General features: G+C 37.2%; 3 protein-coding genes across 3 annotated transcripts; 1 reads left to right on the top strand and 2 right to left on the bottom strand.

Annotated features, from left to right (window-relative positions):
- Nucleotides 1–6,598: 6,598 nt before the first annotated feature.
- On the top strand, nucleotides 6,599–8,779 carry LOC126625220 (transcription factor bHLH71-like). The gene is made up of 3 exons (XM_050294308.1): nucleotides 6,599–7,282; nucleotides 7,645–8,085; nucleotides 8,435–8,779. Exons 1-3 carry the CDS (start codon nucleotides 6,860–6,862, stop codon nucleotides 8,534–8,536), a joined length of 966 nt encoding a protein of 321 aa, XP_050150265.1. The 5' UTR covers nucleotides 6,599–6,859; the 3' UTR covers nucleotides 8,537–8,779.
- A 1,137-nt stretch (nucleotides 8,780–9,916) lies between these two features.
- On the bottom strand, nucleotides 9,917–11,906 carry LOC126626771 (RING-H2 finger protein ATL51-like). Its single transcript, XM_050296166.1, has 2 exons — nucleotides 11,517–11,906; nucleotides 9,917–11,362 (listed from the first exon to the last, which is right to left on the bottom strand). Exon 2 carries the CDS (start codon nucleotides 11,278–11,280, stop codon nucleotides 10,171–10,173), a length of 1,110 nt encoding a protein of 369 aa, XP_050152123.1. The 5' UTR covers nucleotides 11,281–11,362; nucleotides 11,517–11,906; the 3' UTR covers nucleotides 9,917–10,170.
- Nucleotides 11,907–14,252: 2,346 nt separating this feature from the next.
- Nucleotides 14,253–17,112, bottom strand: LOC126626772 (29 kDa ribonucleoprotein A, chloroplastic). Its single transcript, XM_050296167.1, has 4 exons — nucleotides 16,648–17,112; nucleotides 16,385–16,483; nucleotides 15,396–15,686; nucleotides 14,253–14,681 (listed from the first exon to the last, which is right to left on the bottom strand). The coding sequence occupies exons 1-4, from the start codon at nucleotides 17,017–17,019 to the stop codon at nucleotides 14,547–14,549; spliced, it is 897 nt and encodes a 298-aa protein (XP_050152124.1). The 5' UTR covers nucleotides 17,020–17,112; the 3' UTR covers nucleotides 14,253–14,546.
- Nucleotides 17,113–22,926: the final 5,814 nt, after the last annotated feature.

Here is a 22,926-nt window from a genome sequence, read left to right as displayed (position 1 = left end):
CCCAACTCCGAAGGCCACCATCCTAACTTCGTAAGGCCACCGTCTTCCTTCTTTCCATATGTCCTCGTTCAGTCACTATAAGAAAGATTTGCAGACAGTCAACCTACATCGTCTGCTTCACTCAAATTAAGATTATGTATTGAAATTGAAATGAAGTCTTTCAATATCCATAGTTCTCGATCATTGTTAGATTTCAGAAAACACTAAGCGTTAGTCGGCGGCAAGCTGGTGCCTATCGCCTAAGTGTTTATGTAGTACCTAAGCAGACTAGGCGGTATTAAGTAATAAATCTTATAAATTAAATTAAGTGTACTATATAATATAAATAAACATTCAATAATATGGTATTTTTTTAAAATAAATTATGTAAAATTTTAGACTCTATATTGGTTTTGTAGCATTTTCATTTTCTAGGCCCACATTGTTAGGTTTTTTCTCATTCATAAAAGAGAAAACTAATGAAAAAAGACTTTAGATCGTTGCATTTTAATAAAAAAACTATCTACTAACTTTATTAATAATAAAGACAAAATAAAAATAAAAACAAAACATAAAATACAGCACATGCGCTAAGCGTGCGTACCCCCGAACCCACCCCCTCCCTTTCCACTCTTTTTTTCTCCTTGGTGTCTTAAGAGTTTGTTTGTTGTTTTTTTTGTTTGTTTGTTTTTTGTTTTTTTTCTTCTTCTTAGAATAAGAGAAAGACTTCAAATTGCATACATTTTCCAGTTTTATTTTTGTGCTGTTGTTTCCTAATAGTAGTAAAGATGATGAGAGAATTTTCAATGTGCCCGGAACACAGATCACGTGACACACCCCGACCCAGAATGTCCACTAAGATTCCAAATCGAGATGTGTTGGCCGACACCTAGAGGGTGACGAAGCTATAAAGTGTGACGATGATGAAAAAAAATGTGAATACATTTGAACCTAAGAGTGCATAAATACCAGAGTGCGCTAGTGAGCGGGCATGAACCTATTCACATGCGATACAGAGCATAATTAAAGTACAGTAAGGTAAGATAATGATTATACCATCATAAGAAGCCACCTATACTGGGAAGTGCCACAGATCCTCTTCGATACGGAAGCTTTGCTACTAGAACCTAGAGGGGTGCAAGATAGAAAGTGTGAGTGGGCAAAAACAAAGCTTTTCAAACCGTTTCACTTATCAAAGATAATAACCCCTCGCCATAAAACCTGTATAATTTCCCAGAAAATAGAATATATACCTATATCGAAACCATGCTCGGAATAGTAACATCCATATGTATGTCATGCTCAATATTTCAACATAATGAAATAAGTAAACCAGGTGAAATAAATCCATGAAAAGTAATATGTCAGCCGGATCCACTTATTGTGGCATGTACGACTGAACCTATAGCTCATCCAATATCCAAGTAATGTGTCAGCCAGATCTACCTCTTGTGGCCTGTATGTCTGAACCTATAACTCATCCAATATCCAAGTAATGTGTCAATCGGATCCACCTCTTGTGGCCTGTACGGCTAAATCCATAGCTCATCACATATCCATGCATACTAGTCGGAACCACCTCTAGTGGTCTGTACAATAGGCTGTGTGTAAATAAATACTCTCAAGCGCTACGATCACGTGACGGCTGTGCGAAGTATTGCAAGTCACCTACGAGTCGGAACCACCCAATGTGGTCTGTACGACAGGCTGACACCTACCTTGAATTCAAGGTGAGCGTGTGGTGCGGGAGGTGAACGATCACGTGAAGGCTAGGTCCTGTCCTCGGGTGAGAGCACTAACACCGAGGTGCAAGTTTATGAGCTCTAACTGCATCTAATATGACATATACAACTCATGGGCAACCTATACGACAATGTTGGAGTTGCCTCTTATTGTAACCTGTATGACAGTGTCGGAGTTGCTTAAAACGTAAATATAGTTATGCCATAACTCAATCATTCCAAATAAAATGTAATCATAACCATGCATCCCACATTTCTCAACATATACTTATTGGAACTTACCTATGCATGCTACATTCACCTTTGTACTTCAAAGCATTCACAGTAATTATACGCAGTAATATACTTATGGATATGCCATGATATAATCCAAATCTTAACCATATCGTAGTGCTTCCAAATATATATATATATATATATATATATATATATATATATATATATATATATATATATATACACCTATAATGTGGCGTAAAAGGCATAATCTATAACGCCCTACTCTCGAACTATTTATTTTCAGGAATAATTATCGGTGACAAACTCAATTGAACACTAGTTTAACTAACTATCAATACTACGATTCTTTACTTCAATTTCTCAATCCCTCACACAATGATTTATGACCAACATCCAATCACTAATTAATAAGGTTAAAACTCACATTTTCTACCAATGCCCTTCACATTGCTCAATTCCCCAAACAAGGCTAGTGTCTCAATTATTTAGTCTCATTTATTGTATGGTTGCATCTAACGTCTCGTTAGATTGCCTATGTACCCTAAATAGGGATCAAGCCATTCATAGTTCACATTTCCAAAGTTCAACCCAAAACTAAATATATAATCATTTAATCTAACCTATACTATACTCGTACTTCCAAACCACTGCAGTTAGGTTTCAAAAGTATAATTAGAATAATGAAATTCACATAAAAACACCATGTCGGCTCCCTGACAGTGCGCCGCCGCACCAGCCACCGCTGATGGCGGTCGGCCGCTCCGGCTCGTCGAAAACTCAACTATATTTAAAAATTCTCAAAAATTACAAAAATAAAGATCTCAGTGAGTAGAGTAACTTTCATACCTGCAACCGAGGTCAATTTGGCCTGGAAGAGCCCCAATTTTGCTAAAACCCGTCGGAAACCCTAGTTTTTGGTGCCCTCAATTTGGCTCCATAGCAACTCCGACGCCCCCAAACTTGTTTGGGCTTTATTCCTGAGCTTAAGAGGAGTATTTTGGTGGTGGTAATTTGAGGGTTTTGTTTAAGAATTTGAGGGATGGCTACCACGAACCCTTAGCCTCGCCGTCGGCCCTTTGATGAATTTACACTCAAATTCCTTCAAATTTTAGGTGGATATGGAAGAGGGAAGACTAGGGAGTAGTTTCTAGGTAGTGGTTTGCTTTGATTTGCTGGAAAATAGCCAAATTTGGCCATGGTTCTCTTCGGGTCGCGCGGGTCATGGGATGATCCGTTTTCCCCTTCCTTTTCTCTTTTCCTCCTTGCCCTTCTTTCTTCTCTTTCTGATTGGGCAGTTTCTTCCTCTCCCCTCTCCCAATTCGTCCATCTCCCTCCTGTGCTCTCTTCCTCCCCTCTCCTTCGCTGCCATCAGGCAGCCTCCCATTTCTTCCTTTCTTTCTAAAAACTGATCGGTTCCTCTTCCCACAAGATGGGAGTTCAATTTAATTAACATTAAACTTAAAGTAACTAATTTCAAATGTTTGTAACTATACCGATATGAATTGGACTCGCAAACGGCTTTCGCCTATGTGTTCGTACTAACGAGTACTATTTAAATACGCTAAAAGAATAAGTCATACTTTTCTCTAACGATGGTCAACGGAAGTCCAAGTCCTTGCCTCTAGGGTTAATTATGAAAAAGCACTTGAAGTGCTTCTAGCAAGAAGCACATAACTGGTGCTTTTAGCAAGAAGCACTTCAAGTGTTTTTGGATTCTAAAAACATTTTCTTTGAAAACTTTCATTCATTTAAAAGCACTTGTCAAATGAGCCCTAAGAGTTAGAGTGCATTTCTAACTAATTTAGTTTAAACCCCTTTTTACATGAAAGCCCCATAACACTGCATGACACTTTGATCAACTTAGCTCGTGAACTCCTCCCTAAACCCATGAGATTCCTGGAATTGGATCCCATCCTGATCCATTTTGTGGGGATCCTAGAGATCCCCACATCTTAGTCATTTATAGTGTATCGTGCAGTCAGAAATTATTTGATTTTTTTTTATTTAAAATGAAACACAAATAATATTTGATGAAAACTGACCATACGATGTACGATGAACAGTTAGGATGTGGGAATCTCTAGAATCCCCACAAAGTGAATCGAGAGGATCCTCTTCCGAGATTCCCTACCGTGAACGACAAAGGCGCTGGGTGCTAGCTACCGTATTCGGCAGAAAGCAACCAATTGTTTTGAGCATTTTCAGTTGTTCCCTATTGAATGAAAACCCAATTTTCGGTGCATGACTACCGAATACTGAGGCTCACGATGATCTCACACAGGTTTTTTTTGGTATGTAGAAGACAAAACCAAAATCCTTAATGGACAAGGTGCAAAATTAAGCTGCACAGGCAGATGGACAAGTCTTTATCTCACTTTTTCTATAGATAATTCATAATTGAACAGATGGAGACGGTGGTGTTACTTGATGAATACATCTTTTCTCCTTTTCAAATAAGGTTGTTCACTTTCTAATTGTAATTAGCAAATAATAAATCATCTTATTACAATTATTGATGATTGTACTAGCAAGGATAATACAGGCTTTTTTTTTTTTTTCTGGATGTATAGGGTGATAATTATTCTATAATTCAAGTACAAAGTGACATAATTAAGGACTAGTGGAAGTTAGGCAAATATCAATTACTAACCACTGAAGCATTAACAATATATAGTAGTCAAGAGGTCTCTTCTAGGAGAACAACGTAAATGGCACAAGTACCACCATGTGGTGTTTTGTGTCAATGAAACAACGGTACGTGGATAAAAATTTATACATGTCATTATTTATTTGTACAAAACATCACTGTTGTGGTGTACTCGTATCGTGTAAATCCTATACTCTTTTAAGAGATGAAAGTGGCTTTGGATAAGCGTGTAAGGAGGCTGGCCGTGCAATCTGAGTCTGATTTCTTGGTTTCCCACTTCAAAGGTGTTATGCAGGATTTACATCCTTTGGTGGTATATATGGTTGTCATCGCTTGATGTCTCAGCTTGATCAAAGTGAATTTAGTCATATTTGTACTGAATGGAAAATGGTAGCTGATGGTTTGGTAAATTGCATGTTTCATTCAACCTTGGCAATGTCGTGATTGATGAACCTCGATCTCCCATCGATTGTTCATTTGAAACTTTATTTGATGATATTTGTAGGGTGGTTATGGCTGGGGCTATGTTGTTTAAGCCCTTAAATTGAAACTTTCTTGTTTATAATTTTTCTCACACGTTGGACCCCCGGCTCTCTTTGTAACAAAAAATAAAATAATAGTAAGAATGGAAGTGGTTATTCAGAATATTTCTCGCCTATCCCTAGGTGATACAATTTTGTTACTCTTTAATTACATGACTTTATTACGAGATGAAATAGATAAACGAATAATTATATAAACAGAGGTAGCTCCATTTATATATGTACTTTGTCAAGAAATTTTATGCGTACTTGGAACACTCATCAAGATTTTATTTATTTATTTTTATATTTCCCACTCCTACTGGACATATTAACAATTTGAGTTGAATTGTAACATCATGTGACGGTGTTCTAAGTACACAGAAAAGCTCTCGTGCTGTCAACTAAAGGTGATAATGAGGTTGATTTTAAGGAAAACTAATGAAAATTGCTTGAAAACTTTGAGTTTTAATGATAAGGACAACATAAAGGATAAAGTGAAAAGTACCAGGTTTGACTTTTTAGTGTAAAAATGTGGTTTTTCGTTAAAGTGAACAGTACCGCGAGCTTTTCGTTAAAACTCCCTTGATTTTAGGGTTAATCAATGAGGTTTTACCCTTGGTGAGTGATGTTTCATTTTTATTATGAGTGTTCACATATCTTGAATAATATGTCAATTTCACCAACAGGGTTGACAATTGACATTGCAATGACCACCAGGTGTAGTTGCTGCTGGTGTTTGACATGTGAGTGCCAAAGTGATCACCAGTATACATTTTCGTTTTATTTCGCACTAAATATGTACACAAAGTAATAAATTAAACAAAATGAAAATCTACCAATAGATCGAGGGACCTCATGACAAATGGTCCCAGATGGCAAGACATTGCAATACCAAGCACATGCATGTTTAGTTTACATAAGAAGATTTTATTAATTAATATATAGAATACCAGTTTCGAAACTTCATGCTGCAAGAGAATTTACTCATCGTTTGATCTTAAATCAACCAAGTGTCATTCAATTTTTGCTGTACCTTTTTCTCTACCATCGGATTAAGATACCGAACAATGGATAACCACAGTTTTCTTAGACCAAGAGGTCTAAAAGAACGGGACTCTATATATATATATATATATATATGTATATATATATGTATATATATACGTATATATGTATATATATATGTATATATGTATACAAGAAAAGAGAATCTAGCTAGGTTAAGAGTATGTACGCGAGCCAGTCCTTTGCTGCAAAAACACATCACAGATTTGAATGTGATGAGTAGCTTTTGCACAGCTTGTTATGTTGTTTGTATGCATATTTCTATATAGATTTGGGTCCCCCTCTACTCTTCCCTTCTCTCTCTCATCTCTTGCAGAAACTGGCATGGCCCAGCTTTTTTTTAACACCGTCTCTCAAATTGGACAGAAAACCAAACCAAGGATGAGAGAGAGAGAGAGAGAGAGGAGAGTCCCTCTCTCTTTCCTTCACTTTCCGAAGCTGAAAAGCACTTCACCTTTTCTGCCTCTCTCACGTGCACCATCTCTCTCTCTCTCTGATATGTGCATGTTAATCTGAAGAGAGGATGAGTTGAGTTTCGTATATAAAATGATTGTGGTATTTGAATAGAAAAAGAGCTAAAGAATCAAAGTCCGGAGGTAATGCTAAACAAGTGAGGAGAGGAGAAGAGAAGAGAGAAACACACACAAATACATAAGATAATAATGCCTTTATTAGAAGATCCTCCTTTCAACTTTATCGTCTATGATACCATCTCTGCAACCCCCTACACCAGCCAAGCTCAAGACTACTCTTCAGAAACCACCAATAATTTCATACCTCCTAAAAAATTCTACTACTGCAATAACGCTGCCGCCAAAAGTAGTAATACTAGTGTGATATTGGAAGCAGCAGGTGGCGGTGGTGGTAAGAAGACGAAGCAGATGAGCAGCAATCAGCAGCCGCAAGGGCAAGGGGAAGGGCAAGGGAGGAAGAAGAGAAGGAGAAAGGCAAGGGTTTGCAAGAACAAGGAAGAAGCTGAGACGCAGAGAATGACTCACATTGCTGTCGAAAGAAACCGCAGAAAACAAATGAACGACCATCTTGCCATTCTCCGCTCTCTCATGCCCGACTCTTACGCCCAAAGGGTAAGCCAAGCCTAGCCTACTACTGCTTCACTACTGCATGTTCATCCATCAATTTCTTCTCTTCCATTAGCTTAAACTCTATCTAGGAAGAGTAGTCGAGATGCATAATTTTAATTTATATATTAATTTCCCAATTAGCTTTACAGGGGAAACACAATTTTTTTTCTTCTTTGTTAAATATAACTTCTAATCTATCTTAATATTATATATATGTATGCATGCATGTATATATCTGTTTACCTGTCCACCTTTTCATCATCACATATGCATTATAGTACTTTTAAACTCACTTTTTTCCTTCATTTTTGTATGTTTTGTTTTCTTCTCATTGTTTTTGGTTGTGCAACTGCATCTGCATACAGGGTGACCAGGCCTCTATAGTAGGTGGTGCCATAGAATTCGTGAAGGAACTTGAGCATCTCCTACTGTCCCTTGAAGCTCAAAAGCTCCAACTTTTCCAACATCAACAACAGCATAATCCAGAAGATATTGTCGCCACCCCCTCCAAAATCGTGCCATCATCCCCTTTTACACAATTACTGGAATACCCTCAGAAGCACTCGTGGTCTCACAGTCATTGCCCTAACAATAAGTACACTTCAAAAACCAAGGGGGCTACCGCTGACATTGAGGTCACTTTAATTGAGACCCATGCAAACCTTAAAATTCTCTCACGCAAAAATATTGCAGCAAGATCACAGCTTTCCAAGTTGATCGCTGGAATTCATTCACTTCACCTCACAATCCTTCATCTCACTGTTTCAACCGTGGATCCATTTGTTCTCTACTCTATTAGTCTCAAGGTATGTATACTACTTATTTATGAAATAATTAACATTAACTTGAACCAAAGTTTAGTTAGTTAATTCACATTCTGTAATTGTACTATCTGGAGTTTGAACACATAAAATTGTCACGCTTGTTGTCACACTTTCTAATAGAAGAGGCCTCAAGACTACATAATTTGCAAACATTTGGTGGGGGGCAGTTTTGTCATTTGCTTAGGATGGTCTCATCACTAATAATTGGATTTACATTTTTGTGTATATGAGTGGTGTATTTGCAAAAAATTGTTTGCATATAATTGTAAGAATTCAATGAGTTAAATAAATTGGTCTAAAATTTTAACGTTCTATATACATGTGTGTGCAGATTGAAGAAGGGTGCTTACTAAGTTCGGCAGATGACATAGCAGCATCACTTCACCACATGCTTAGAGTGATAGAGGAAGCAGCTGCCAGATTATTGTGTTAATTATCTGACTAGAATCACCACAACTGCTGTGAATTAGGCTTCTCAATTTCTTTATTGTTGGTTTGTAGTTGTAAGCTAGTAGCTACTGAGTTAATACTCGGTTTTCCTTTTCGGTTGTTTAGTGCACGGTTTCCACATGTAACCAGAAAAAAAAAAACCCTCAATTACAAGAGCATCTTGTATGAAACGGGGATAACGCCATGGTGGCATACGTACTAATGATACAAAGGCACATGCAAAGAAGCTAACACATGTCTTTTAATCATTAATTAGCACAGAAGACCACTGTAAGGTTTATAAGAAAAAAATGATACGACAGCTCAAGAACAACATATTAAGTTATTTGAATACTCCAAGTTAAGCCTAGCTCCAAAATAAAAATAAAAATGAGAATTATAAAAATTGGCCTAGTAAACGTCATTAAAACTTCAAAGGAACCAAAACGGCATAGTATCATGATGTCTCGTGTGCATGAGGCCTTTATATTTTGCCTCTCGACTTGCTTGGCATGTTCGGGTAGCTTTTGTGGGTCAATTTCCTTTCAGTTGCTACACCCGTTTGTTTTCCCATGTCTTTTAACAAATAGAAGGGAGTCCTGCCTGAGAGTATGCCATATATGTGCGTGGAGTAGGGGTGCGCATCGAGTAGTTCAGCTTATGTTGGACTTCAAATTATTGGTCGATCCTATAGGCTCGAATTGGTATTGTTAATCTAAACTACCTATTAACAAAATCTTCTTTGTCAATTACAAGATGGTGAAAAGACCAAATTAAACATGTTAACCAAACTAAGAACAATAACCAAAATAAAAGTTACGGTCAATATGGTAAATTAAACACAAAATAGTTTTAATGTTTTTTTTTTTTTTCAAAGCCTCACACCCAGGTAACCATATGAATTGCCTCCATTTTCTCTTTCACGTTTTTCTCCCAAATAAAATAACTTTTAGTGATGAAATAGTTATCAAGGAACAACCGCTAAAAATATGAACCCCCTTCAGCAACGAAAAATCGTTTGAAGGTCGTAACTAAAAAGCTTTAGCAACCATTTTATATTTTCTCTCTTTGTAAATTTTATTTTCAAAATTTTAATAAGCACATGCATATCATGTGTACAATTACTAGTATCCATTATCAACCATGTAAATATCCACCACGGCAAGGGAAATACATTCCTTTAAACTAGATACCTATCCAGATATCCAAAAGGTGGTTTCACAAGCTTGCCAGGGAGGTTAAGTGTGAAAGGCTACAAAGGTCCGTAAGACCTGAGAAAATTCTTTGATAATGTATATACTTTAATTGACTTAGGAACGTTAAAGTCCAAGCCCGTCACTTAGAGCCCGTGAAACTTAATTAAATTTGCTAGAAAACAGTAAAATTTACTCCAAAAGCAACAATATACTAATCGGAGAAATATTTGCATACCACGAGTGTATATCAATCCGTCTAAAAAATATTCACACTTCGTGTACTAGTTTTATACCCTAAAAATGATGTTCTATACACTCATCATATGCAACAATTTATGGATTTAAAAGCTCACGGAGTCTAACAAAGGATTGTAAACAGATCAATATAATACCTATTTCAGAGCAAAATCTTTGATTTTGCACTTTAATCCAAATACCTAGTTTAACAGAATCTTCCGCTTGAAAATGATCTCCTCATTGCAACTGGACTCATAACACAATGCAGGAGTACTCCTTTTGTATGGCTAGATTTTCCAGCTCCTCCAGCTGACTGTTTCGAAGAACCGGCAACGTCATCTGAGCCTCCCACATGATCAATATCATTGTCCTCCTCATCATCTTCGTCATTCATGCGAAGAATATCTGCAACTAAAACACGGTACCCACTTGAACCGTCCATGGAAACCGACCTTCTAACTGCTTGATGATATACCTCATGATCTCCTGCAATCTCAATGATGGTGCTATCTCTCCCCTCTGCATTTCCCAAATCACTAAAAGCAAGTCCCAGTGATGTCTTCGGAATAGTATGATCTCCATGTATTGCTTCCACGTTTTGAGAAGAACCCCTCTCTGAATCTTGTGCCGTTACCACATTTTCATATGCTCCTTGGCTTTCAGCAAATGATAATGTATCGCGATCGGTTAATGGAGGACTTTCAGACACTGCATTAGGAGGCAACTGAGAAGCATTTGCAGAAACTACGGTAGCACGACACAAGGGGCAATTGGAGTGAGATTTAAGCCATGTATCAATGCAAGGGAGATGGAAAGCATGATTGCACTTCGGCAACAACCTCAGGCTCTCATCTTCTTCAAACTCACTCAAACAAACCGAACAATCTGTTCCTTCGACCAATCCATCTCCTTTCTTGTACTTGCAAACTGTTAATGACTTAATCAAAGCCTCATCTAAGCCAGCCGTTGTGATATGCCACGGCATATGGATCGACTGGGTGTGAGCGTCATCGAACTCCTCATTCTGGCCATGATTTTCTCTTCTTGCTCTCCTCCGGTCCTCGTTACCGCAGTACTTGGAAATTACGGTGTAGTAGCTCACAAGAAGAAAAGCACTGACCAAAATGCCGATAATTGCAATAACAAGAGGAGAGAAAATGGGAGATGATGAATCTTCTTGAGGAAACTCAAAGGCAGGTGGGGGTGGTACTGCCATGTAACACCACTGTGGGCAATACAAACTACAAAAGCCTTGGGAACAATCTTTGGTGTTCATATATGGTATCCAAGTCTTATGGCTGCCTTGAGACCCCATCACTAATCTAAATTCTAAAACCCGCCCAAGTTTCTGGTCACACTCTCAATATCATTTGTTTCATTCGTCAATACAATTTGCCCTAGAGATCAGCACAAAGATTAAAAGACAATGATGTTAACAAGAAGAAAAATAATTGAGGTTAAAACAGTTGTTCGACAATTAATATAGCGGAGGTGCTAAGTTTTAAGACTGCAAAGTCGAGGAAAAGGCTGTCGAAATGACCAAAATTTTACCTGAAGATTGCTTCTTGTTTTGATTGGATTTGTTGGGGATTTTTTTTTTTGCTAGCTATGAGCACACCCTAAACAGACACTGAATTTGTAGAGATTCTGCAGAGTTGTCAAGGCAGGAACAGCAAGTACACAATAGGAGAGTTTCTGCTATTTAAGTTTATTTGAAGGGAGACAAGATTGGTTGGGACTTGTGGGAGAAAAAAGCAGCTTGGAAAGCAAAAGCAGATCAAAATTCAAAGACTAGGAGACGAGAGGTGTGCTGTTTTCTGCTTTTTCTTTTCATTTCTTTTTCTTTGTTCATTCTCTTTTTTTTCTTTTTCTTTTTTTTTTTTTCAATTTGGTTGGGAGATAATATACTTGTGGACTAACGTGCTGGTGTTGGTTGGGAGTTTCATTAAATTAAGGTAGTAATGCATTTGCAAGTGAGCATATCGCATTCCATTAAATAGGTGAAAGAGGCATTGTACCAAAAACTAAAACTAGAGCCGCCATGATGGGTGTACCAAACTTTCAACTGCATTCTTGCAAGAAATCTACACAACTACCTTTCATATCGCGGTTGCATATCACCATTTTGCTACTCTCTCTGTCCTTCCGTGAATCGTGTAAAGTGTTGTGAGAAGAGAGAGAGTGACACAATGGGAGTATGCAGGGAAGGTTTTCTACATGGCTTGTGACAAACATTGATTATTCTCTACTTTAGACCAAAGAGAACATATGAGTCAATGATGACACAGCCTTTCTAGGTTGGGTAAATAAAGAAAAGAAAAAGGAAGAACATAATGTTAGAAACAATATCGCAAAGATGACCTTCTCATTTAAACATTAATGTTCCACCTTCTCGGTTCTTCTTTCTAATCTTCATATGTTGCATGATGATCCGAACCATCCATTAAAAATCAACTCTGCCAAAAATCAACAAAATCTGGTATCTTTTGGTCATTTAACGATTATCCAATAAAGATAAGAACCGTAATTTTCAGTCAACACTAGAAAGTCTATGATTTTGATCATGATGCAACATTGTAGAAGAAAAAAAGGAGTTGAGAAGGTAGAACAAACTGAGAAGCACAATTTCTGATTTGATTAATTTTTGCAGGGTTTATCTTTAAAGAGTGAAGGAGAAAGTAACGATTCTCATCATGGTTGAACTTTACAAAATGAGAAGGAAAGCCGAGAATGTAGAATGAGAAAGTTCGACTGAGAAGATTAGTTAGCATCCTCCAATGGGATATGTAATGCTGCTCCATTCTCTCTTCAAAATCCACAAACGTGAAAATGTGGGTCTCAAAAAAGGGGGCTTAGAGAGTGTTGTAGGGACCAACGTTTTTTCCCAACATATTGTTGAACAAATCCCAGTCCCCTAAAAAAACGAGAATAAAGCATGACTTTAAAATTGGGTAAAACCCAGCATATTATTGGTCAAGCAAGTCAAAAACTGAAGGAAATGTGATATTGTATTAAAAAAGCTGACTTGTGTCAGGAGCCTTAAGACTTAAGGAAGACTTGTTTCTCTACCAAACTTTCCAACCTTTGGCAAACTTTTGCTTTCTCCAGTTTCCATGTGAAGGTAGAGTAAAAACCTTAATAAGAGGTTATACATTAAATTAAGGTATCATGAGACGATTACGAAGCTATCTTTCGTCACAAAGGACGACTTAATTCTCTCTCTGCTATACAACTTCGTTAAACTTTGGACCACCTCTTTTCCAAAGTCACGCCAATCCTAGATTCATCTTAGCCTGTAAACAATTTGTACCTTCTTTCACACAAAATCTAAATTTTGAGAACCTAGACGGAGCCGTGCTTTGAACACAAAGCGAACTATTGTTTCGCCTTTTACTAAATATAAAGAACCTACCAATGAGAATGTCCTCAAAGGTGACTCCAATTTCAGAAGGAGAAAAAAAGTGATTGCATTGGAGGGAATCGAAGAACCCTCGACCTATCATAATCCCAACCCATCTCTCACCGCTCGAGCTTACACAAAGATCTTAATCTCAAGACTGCAGCAGTACAACAAGCAACATAATGTCAGTCCCTAGCTTCCTTTCACGTGGTCCAGTTGGGATGAGATGTGAGAAAGAGAGTTTGGTTCCAATCAACTAATAGAAAGAAATGCTGCTATGAAAAAAAATTTACAGAAAAAAAAAAAAAAAAAAAAAAACATTGAATAAAATTTGACATGCTTTTGATCGAATTTTTACGATTCTAAAATGCAAAACAACAAACAAAGTGATTGATTTGTGGAACTTTTGCAATTTAACAAGTAACTTAAAAGTTCAAAATGAATCCCTTCAATATATGATCAATTGTGACTTGCAAAGAAAACATCAACTACTACCCTAAGCTATGCTCCCGCCTTGATACAGCTATGATTAGGTTATGCTAGCCCATTTCAGTGCTCATCAACCCTGCAGCCTCCGACTGCTTTTTTTCATCAATTAAATCCCCAAGAAGGAAACACAACGAACAAAAATCTTTCTATTTGTAAAATCTGAAGGTCTACCTCCTGTCCAAACAAGATAAATAACAAAGCACATGGACACCTGTGTGTGCACACTCAAATATTCTAGTATCCAAAGGCATTCTGTCCCAAGAAAGGGTCAACTTTGTTATGCATACAATTAGCATCCAAAACAATAGTTTTGTCCAGAAAACGTCTGAAAGTATATGTTAGAAGAAAAGAGAAATATGTTGGAAATTTATCCCTAAACCCTAAAATGTAGGATTAAATTGTACTCTGTAAAGAGGATTTCATTGAGTAATCACAAAGGTTAAATAATTACTCTCTATGTGGTACAATCTAGTAACAAGTATGTCAACATTTTAGAAAGACAGAGAAAACAACCATTGTTCCAAGAACTGAAAAGCTGATGAAAGGAAATGACAATGAAAAATGTACAGACAACAGGAGGACACCTTCCATCTCTACATGGGGGGTTGAGGTCAAAATTTCTGCTTTCCCAAGAATCCAATTATAATCTGCAATAAAAACGGATTAATTTGGTCAAAAGACTGTCTGTGGACTTACGATTCTTCAGGTTGACCCTCAAAACTATCTCCCTCTTCCTTTTGGCTTCCAGAGTCACCAACATTTTGGCTTCCAGAATCACCAACATTCTTCTCACTAAATTTTAGATTAATTAGTCGGCCCATCAATTCCTGCCAAAGATAAAATGTTATGTGCCATTTTGAATGTAAAACATTAAATGTAGGAATTTCACTTAATATTTTTATAGTTAACTGTAACGTTAATGACATAAAATATTCCGGTTAGTAATTCCTTTGGTAACATATTTGATGTATACTGCCAAATTATTCACTGCATCTAGCCTATCCATATATCTTGTATATTAATGACTCTTTCTGCCAATGTAGACTACCGCTGAAATCTGAATCTGTTTACTTAAAGCCTCGCATTCAAATGCACTGTCGTTTTTCTTCTTGGTTCTTCTTGGTCTAAAATGTTTTCGAGTAACAGAATCCAAAGTAAAACAAGCGACAATATTGAACAACACATTAATATAGTGCTCTGCGGATAATTAATAAGATTCCAATTCCATATATCATGCTTTCAAGTATTTACCGAGCAGATACTACCAACCCCAACTTTTTGAACCAAGAGTAAACTCCTGGCTTACATAAGTGGTACAATTTTCTCTACAATAAGTGCAGACACCCAGAACCTATAGATGTATGTGTGCAACATAAAAGGAATCCATATTACGGTCTTCTTTTGAAAGTTAAGATACTAAACCAACTTATATCACCTAGGGAAGCAAAATGACACATCCATATGAGCTGCTGTTATAAAAGCTTGAGCAGAGAAACAAAAAAGAATGACAATGACCGACAAAGTAGATATACATTTCTTACCTTCCCTTGCAAAGAAGAAATTGCAGCCTCTGCTTCCTCCTTTGTTGTAAAAGAAAGAAATCCATAACCACCAGACTTCCCAGAAGGGCCACTAAAGACAACCCTGGCTGAAACTGGAACTTTGAAATTTTCAGAGACAAAATCTCTGAGATGGCTTGATCTTACTTTCCATCCCAAATTAGACACGTAAAGCTTATATCGTGTCTCTCCAATTTGGGGATTGGAGGGCGGTGGGGAAGGTTTCTTAAATTGCTTTGCAAACTCAATTCTGATAGTCCTACCCAACACCTCCTGTATCAAATAATTCGGAAGTGAAAAATATGCTTACAGATATATGATACCTTGTTTTGATAAGAAATAGAATTTTAATGAGTCAATACTATTACAATTCTTGTGGACAAGGTATCCACTAAATACTAACAGCCAATGCAGAAAAGCTCTAGCTAACATACAACATAAACGATAAACTCTATCTAAATAAGAACAGCCAATGCAGAAAGCCTAGTGCATGTCAGGCGTGCAACAAAATAGCTGCTAAATTACCCAACATAGTACCGCCTCTGTGAATAAAACAACCGGTAATTATATTTTTTCAATCTTAACGATCATTTCCGTCTCTGCAATGAAAATATCATACAAGGATACTTTGATACAGTTCGAACCATTACCAAACTCATTTATTTAGACCACTTCAATGAATGAAAGAGAACTCGAAAAGAACAAAACTTTCAAGTTCTTAAGAAACAATTAATTTCATTGTGTTGGCCATTTGAACAGAAGGAGATAAACTTGTAGCTATCGCACGCCACTCCAATCTCGTAAATTACCTAAACTTTCCTTATCAAACCCAAAAGCACAAGCTCTGTAACCCATAATTCAATTGATATCGCCCGAGTACATGCTTAACATTCCAATTAATAAAACCTCATTTGAGATTGCGAGTAGAATACCAACAACGAAGGCAATCATAGAATACCTGAATAACTTACATGAGAGTGAAATTTATCAATGACGGCCTGAGCTTCTTCCCCGGAATCCATTGTCACAAACGCAAAGCCTCTGCTCTTCCCATTTTGTTGCTTTATAATCTGAAAAATCCAACATTTACTAATATTATTACCCAACATTTCAGTTTTTCAACTACAAAGCGACGCAAAGCAATTATGCCTATACACTCTGGTGCAGTTCGATCCCACCCCCTGACAATAATTACAAATCTTGAGGAACAAAACAGGGAGAGAAATGTAAGCACCTCGACGTCTTTGACAGTCCCACATTCGCCAAAGAGGTTCTTGATATCCACCACAGTCAGAGACCATGGCAAATTCACTACGTACAGCTTTCTCTTCTGGTTTTGCTGATGGCCTTCTTCTACTGCTGCTTTTTCTTCTTCTGCTGTAATCTCCTCCACCGCAGAGCACAGCAGCTCAAAACGGAGCTTTCTTGTGGGGATGCGTCGGGGACCGGAAAGAAGAAAATTGAGGGAATTGGGAGGCGTAGAATTGGGCATATGAAGCTTGAGGGGAGCCGATTGTCTGGGGGACGAGTTGAGTATGGAGGCATAACAAGGAAAAGAAGAGGAGTAGAGGAAGGGGACAGAGAGTGCAGCCTCAAATGCCGCCATTGTTTTGAATGTTGTGTGCAGAAGAGTAGGGAGGGAGTGGATAAGGGGCGGTCCTGGTGGACACTCACTATTTCATATTCGGACAATACTTGCGAATGACCTCATTCCCTTGAACAATATCATAATTGAAATTGTTTAATTTTTTAATTTTTATTTGAAGATCATTTATACAAAAAAAAAAAATCATTTTAATCGAAGATTATTTAGTCATTTGAAATGTATAGAACAAATCGAGGTGTAGGGTACCGAGTAACGTATTCATGATGTGCGTCCATTTGTTTGTTGATATGTTTGGATGATTAAATAATCATTAATTCAATTTTTTTTAGGAGTGATCTTCAAATGAAAGTTAATATATTGAATGATTTCGATCATTGAATTTATTTAGTTAAGATACATTATTTACAAATAATGATATGTACTTCCCCACGTATAATTACTTCTTCTTATAGGTGGAAGCTCGAAGTCGACATTGTAATTACATTTAGTTAAAAAAAAATTACTTTCCATGACTTCTTATGTTGTGAAACTAATTATAAAAAGGGGTAAGAGACAGAGGGGATGACACAGAGAGAAGGATTTAGATGTATAAGAATTGTGTTTTCACCTCTTAATCTTGTACCTTTATTTATAATAAGAATAGTGCTAGGAAAATCAAAAGTTTAAACCAAATAATGTCACCAATATGAAAAAAAACTTATGTGAGGCTTTGCTTGCGACTAGACATTGCTGAGTAGCACTACAATCCAATCAAAACTCGCCACATGGCAAATCTTAAATATAATCTTTTATATTTAAAACTCCTATAATTATTTTTCCTACTAATTAATATGGTCACAAGGGCAACAAAATGGAGGTAGATGTTTATGCTTGAATCATAGCACAACGGATGTGGGATTTCATTTCCTGCTATTTCTACGAAAGCATTTATACTTGAATAACAATATTTGAATCAAGTATTATGATAGTAGCTAATTTAAGAAACATAACGAAGAAGAGCTATCAATTTCCAAATGTCTCGTTGAAATGCTCTTTGGTCAAAATGATCGATGCTACAAAAAAAAAAAAAAACGATTACATATCCATATTTTACACAAAATACTGTTTCACAACTATTTTGTGTTTTTTTTATCATTGTAAAGCAGACATCTAATTTAACTCCAAAATCGTGGAAACAGTATTTTGCCTCTTCTTGATGTTGTGGGAGACTGCCTAACTATGGCGCTTCTTCATAATTGATTACTCCAAAAATACTTGAATTATTACAAAAACTAAGTTACTTAGCAGAGCGTTAAAAGGCATTCCAATTTAAACACTCAAATGCATATCTAAGAGGAAAAAAAAATTTAACTATTAGATTAATCTTATAGTGAATAATAATTAGTACAAAAAATATTTATGGGAGTTTTAAATATAAAAAAATATATAAGATTGGCCATGTGGTGAGTTTTGAGTGGGTTGTAGTGTTACTCAATAAAGTCCAGTGGCAAGCAAAGCCCCGCACAAGTTTTTCTCCACCAATAGGAAATAAGTACGTTAATCAACAATTAAGTAATAATCCAATCATCAATACCCATATCATTTGGTTCACAAAATTTGGTTTAAAATTTCAATCTCCCTAGCATTATACCCAAAGTAATCATGATGAGTTTTCTTGCCTTACAAGTATAAACCTATGAGGATTTGATCTCCAAATAATATTGGGATTCTACCTTAAGTTACACATTCACATTCCTAATTAATACTCTCTCTTGAGTGTGTATAACTTAAGAATTAATCGCATCAGGTCTTCATATGATTAAGAGGTGGTAGTTGTTGTCGTCAGTTCTTGCCAAGTACAATAACTGCTAACACGTGTCTCATATTACGGGTGCAAATCAAAAGAAAAATCTCACAAAAACCTTGTTATAGTAATCCTACAGTCTTAAGGAGAAAAAGTGAGTTAATATTTGATGTCAATATCACAGCTTCAGGATGATCATTGATGCACACAAAGGTATGACCAGTTTAAAGTAGGTGCCTCATCAAAACCTCGTCAAGTTAGTAAAAATGCAATGGGAAAAAGTGCTTCCGTAGGGAAAATAATACATTAAGATCATGTGAGTATGCTTTAGGATACTCTTTCTGAGTTCAACAAAACTTCCCATGAGAACTTCCAGTGATACAAATCTGAATGTTTGCACAATCCAATTTCGTGAACAACCTTATGAAAAGAGATTTCGGTAGTGACTTCATGAATATGTCGGCAAGATTGTCTTGGGATCAGATCTGCTTAACTTCGACCTTGTGATGCCTTTGTTGCTTATCAGTGAAGAAAAACTTTAAAGCAATGTGCTTGGTATCTTCACCTTTAATGTATCTTTTCTTTAATTGGTCGATACATGCAACGTTGTCTTCATAAATCGTTGTTAAAACAACAATGATGGAAGAAAAACCACATAAGGTTCTTATGCGATCAATCACACCCCTCAACCAAAAGCATTTACGTGATGCTTCATGTAGGGCAAGAATCTCAACGTGATTTGAAGACATAGCAACAAACTCATTTTTGGTTGATTTCAGGATATTGTTATATCTCTAACAGTAAAGACATAACCCGTTTGAGAACGATTCTTGTCTGGTTAGATAAATAACCAGCACTAGCATAACCAATAAAACAAACATCACTCGGTGGATCAGGGGTTGGATTCACTCGGTAATGTGTAGGGATAGAATAAGTCCATACCCATTGTACTCTTAAGGTAATGGAGGATGACTTTATCACCTATCCAATGTTTGCATGTAGGTGCATTGATGTATCTTGCCAAAAGATTCACAGCGAATAAGATGTCTGGTGTAGTGCATTGAACCAAGTATAATACAGAGCCGATTGCACTTAGGTACGCTGACCTACCCTTATACTCCAACTCAGAGTTTCAACATGCGTACTTTGAGACAAAGTATGTGATACTAACTGTTACAACCAACATGGTTCACATATCAAAAGCATGGATCCCTTCATGCATAGCAAAACATTCATAAGCATCACTCATATCAATCAACATAAACATTATACATTCCAACACATTTATACATAAACATCATACATTCCAACACATTCATACATAAACATCATACATTCCAACACATCCATACATAAGCCAACTGTGCTTCAAAAGGGTTCAACATACTTTGTGTCTTCGACACTTGCTACAATGTGCCTCGACACCTTGCCCTTATTCTCACCAACCAGGTGATGAAATGTGAAGAAGGAACTTATCTTCATGCCACTAACCAGGTGATGAAATGTACAACCCGTACTCTCATTCATGCCACCAACCAGGTGATGAAATGTACAACCCGTACTCTAATATCATTTGGCAACTTGCTACTCATGCCACCAACCAGGTAAAGAAGGAACTCATCATCATGCCACCAACCAGGTGATGAAATGTACAACCCGTACTCTCCTTCATACCACCAACTAGGTGATGAAATGTACAACCCGTACTCTAATATCATTTGACAACTTGACACTCATGCCACCAACCAGGTGAAGAAGTAACTCATCTTCACGCCACCAACCAGGTGATGAAATGTACAACCCGTACTCTCATTCATGCCACCAACCAGTCTAATATCATTTGGCAACTTGCCACCCATGCAACCAACCAAGTGAAGAATGAACTCATCTTCATACCACCAACCAAGTGATGAAATGTACAACCCGTATTCTCCTTCATGCCACCAACCAGGTGATGCAATGTACAACCAGTACTCTAATATCATTTGGCAACTTGCCACTCATGCCACCAACCAAGTGAAGAAGGAACTCATCTTCATGCCATCAACCAGGTGATGAAATGTACAACCTGTACTCTCATTCATGCCACCAACCAGGTGATGAAATGTACAACCCTACTCTAATATCATTTGGCAACTTGCCATTCATGCCACCAACCAAGTGAAGAAGTAACTCATCCTCGTGCCACCAACCAGGTGATGAAATGTGATGAAAGGTGATGAAGGAACTCACATTCGTACCACCAACCAAGTGATGAAAGCAACTAACCATTCATTCCACCTACGAGAAGACAAGTGGTACAACTTGTACATAGGAACTCCTAGCATTCATAAATAATAAAAAACCCTCAAGCTTGACAACTCAACTAGGGGAGCACTTATGCCCAACAAGAGTTATAGTCACCAACAAAGTCTTATTGCAAGCCAACAACAACTTCAGTGCATGGCATATGAAGATCAAGCTATTTAACCCTCTTGCATCTGCTTCAAACATTTCCCCTCTGTAACAATGCAAACACTACAACTTGTAGAAAGCTTCACACTCTTGATCAAGACAGTGTGAAGCAAAACCAATTTATGGTGCCAACAAGAGCTTCATCAAAGGAGTTCAACCACAATTCTCAAAAGCTTCACACACTTTTGATCAAGACAGTGTGAAGCAAAACCAATTTATAGTGCCAACAAGAGCTTCATCAATAGAGGTAACCACAATTCTCAAAAGCTTCACACACTATTGATCAAGACAGTGTGAAGCAAAACCAATTTATGGTGCCAACAAGAGCTTCATCAATGAAGGGCAACCACAATTCTCAAAAGCTTCACACACTTTTGATCAAGACAGTGTGAAGCAAAACCAATCTATGGTGCCAACAAGAGCTTCATCAAAAGAGTTCAACCATAATTCTCAAAAGCTTCACACACTCTTGATCAAGACAGTGTGAAGTAAAACCAATTTATAGTGCCAACAAGAGCTTCATCAATGAAGGGCGACCACAATTCTCAAAAGCTTCACACACTATTGATCAAGACAGTATGAAGCAAAACCAATTTATGGTGCCAACAAGAGCTTCATCAATGAAGGGCAACCACAATTCTTAAAAGCTTCACACACTTTTGATCAAGACAGTGTGAAGCAAAACCAATTTACGGTGCCAACAAAAGCTTCATCAAGAGAGTTAACCACAATTCTAAAAAACTTCACACACTCTTGATCAAGACAGTGTGAAGCAAAACCAATTTATGGTGCCAACAAAAGCTTCATCAATGGAGGACAACTACAATTCTCATACCTTCGAGGCAAATTCAAGACTGTTCGAAGCAAATTCAATTTATATGATTCATCCAAACCTTCGACTACTACAAGGTGTGGCTTGCATCATAATCTCTTGCTCAACAGTGTGGAAGCAAAATTTGTATATGTTGTCTCTCCCACATTTTCAAATTTCTAGTTTCCTAAAAAAAAAAAAAAACAAAGGGAAATTCAACAAAACTTCATCAATGAAGGACAACTACAAATTCTCAAAAGCTTCACACTATCTTGATCAAGATAGTGTGAAGCAAAATCAATTCGTGGTACTCAACAAAGCTTCACCACAAAAGTTTCACCAACAAAAGCTTCACCAACAAAAGCTTCATCAATGGAGGACAACTACAAATTCTCAAAAGCTTTACACTATCTTGATCAAGATAGTGTGAAGCAAAATCAATTCATGGTACCCAACAAACCAAAGCTTCAACTACAAAGCTTCAACTCCAAAGCTTCACCTACAAAAGCTTCACTCACAATAGCTTCCCCTACAAAAGCTTCACCCATAAAAGCTTCACCCACCACAAAAGCTTCACCTATAAAAGCTTCACCCACAATAGCTTCACCCACAATAGCTTCACCTACAAAAGCTTCACCCATAAAAGCTTCACCAACAAAAGATTCACCTACAAAAGCTTCACCCATAAAAGCTTCACCCACCACAAAAGCTTCACCCACCACAAAAGCTTCACCTACAAAAACTTCACCCATAAAAGCTTCACCAACAAAAGCTTCACCCACAAAAGCTTCCCCCACCACAAAAGCTTCACCAACAAAAGCTTCACCAACAAAAGCTTCACCCACCACAAAAGCTTCAC

The sequence above is a fragment of the Malus sylvestris genome, chromosome 6 (genome assembly GCF_916048215.2).
Source record: "Malus sylvestris chromosome 6, drMalSylv7.2, whole genome shotgun sequence".
In the NCBI taxonomy this organism is placed as follows: Eukaryota; Viridiplantae; Streptophyta; class Magnoliopsida; order Rosales; family Rosaceae; genus Malus; species Malus sylvestris.
This window is presented reverse-complemented; position numbering and strand designations above follow the sequence as displayed.

What these genes read in the sequence shown, in the direction of transcription:
- LOC126625220 (XM_050294308.1), top strand. Translation starts at nt 6,860, where the DNA reads ATGCCTTTATTAGAAGATCCTCCTTTCAACTTTATCGTCTATGATACC. An exon ending in CCGACTCTTACGCCCAAAGG is followed by an intron (nt 7,283 to 7,644) that starts GTAAGCCAAGCC and finishes ATCTGCATACAG; the next exon opens with GGTGACCAGGCCTCTATAGT. An exon ending in TCTACTCTATTAGTCTCAAG is followed by an intron (nt 8,086 to 8,434) that starts GTATGTATACTA and finishes ATGTGTGTGCAG; the next exon opens with ATTGAAGAAGGGTGCTTACT.
- LOC126626771 (XM_050296166.1), bottom strand. Translation starts at nt 11,280, where the DNA reads ATGGGGTCTCAAGGCAGCCATAAGACTTGGATACCATATATGAACACC.
- LOC126626772 (XM_050296167.1), bottom strand. Translation starts at nt 17,019, where the DNA reads ATGGCGGCATTTGAGGCTGCACTCTCTGTCCCCTTCCTCTACTCCTCT. An exon ending in TTGATAAATTTCACTCTCAT is followed by an intron (nt 15,687 to 16,384) that starts GTAAGTTATTCA and finishes TATTTGATACAG; the next exon opens with GAGGTGTTGGGTAGGACTAT. An exon ending in TTTCTTCTTTGCAAGGGAAG is followed by an intron (nt 14,682 to 15,395) that starts GTAAGAAATGTA and finishes TATCTTTGGCAG; the next exon opens with GAATTGATGGGCCGACTAAT.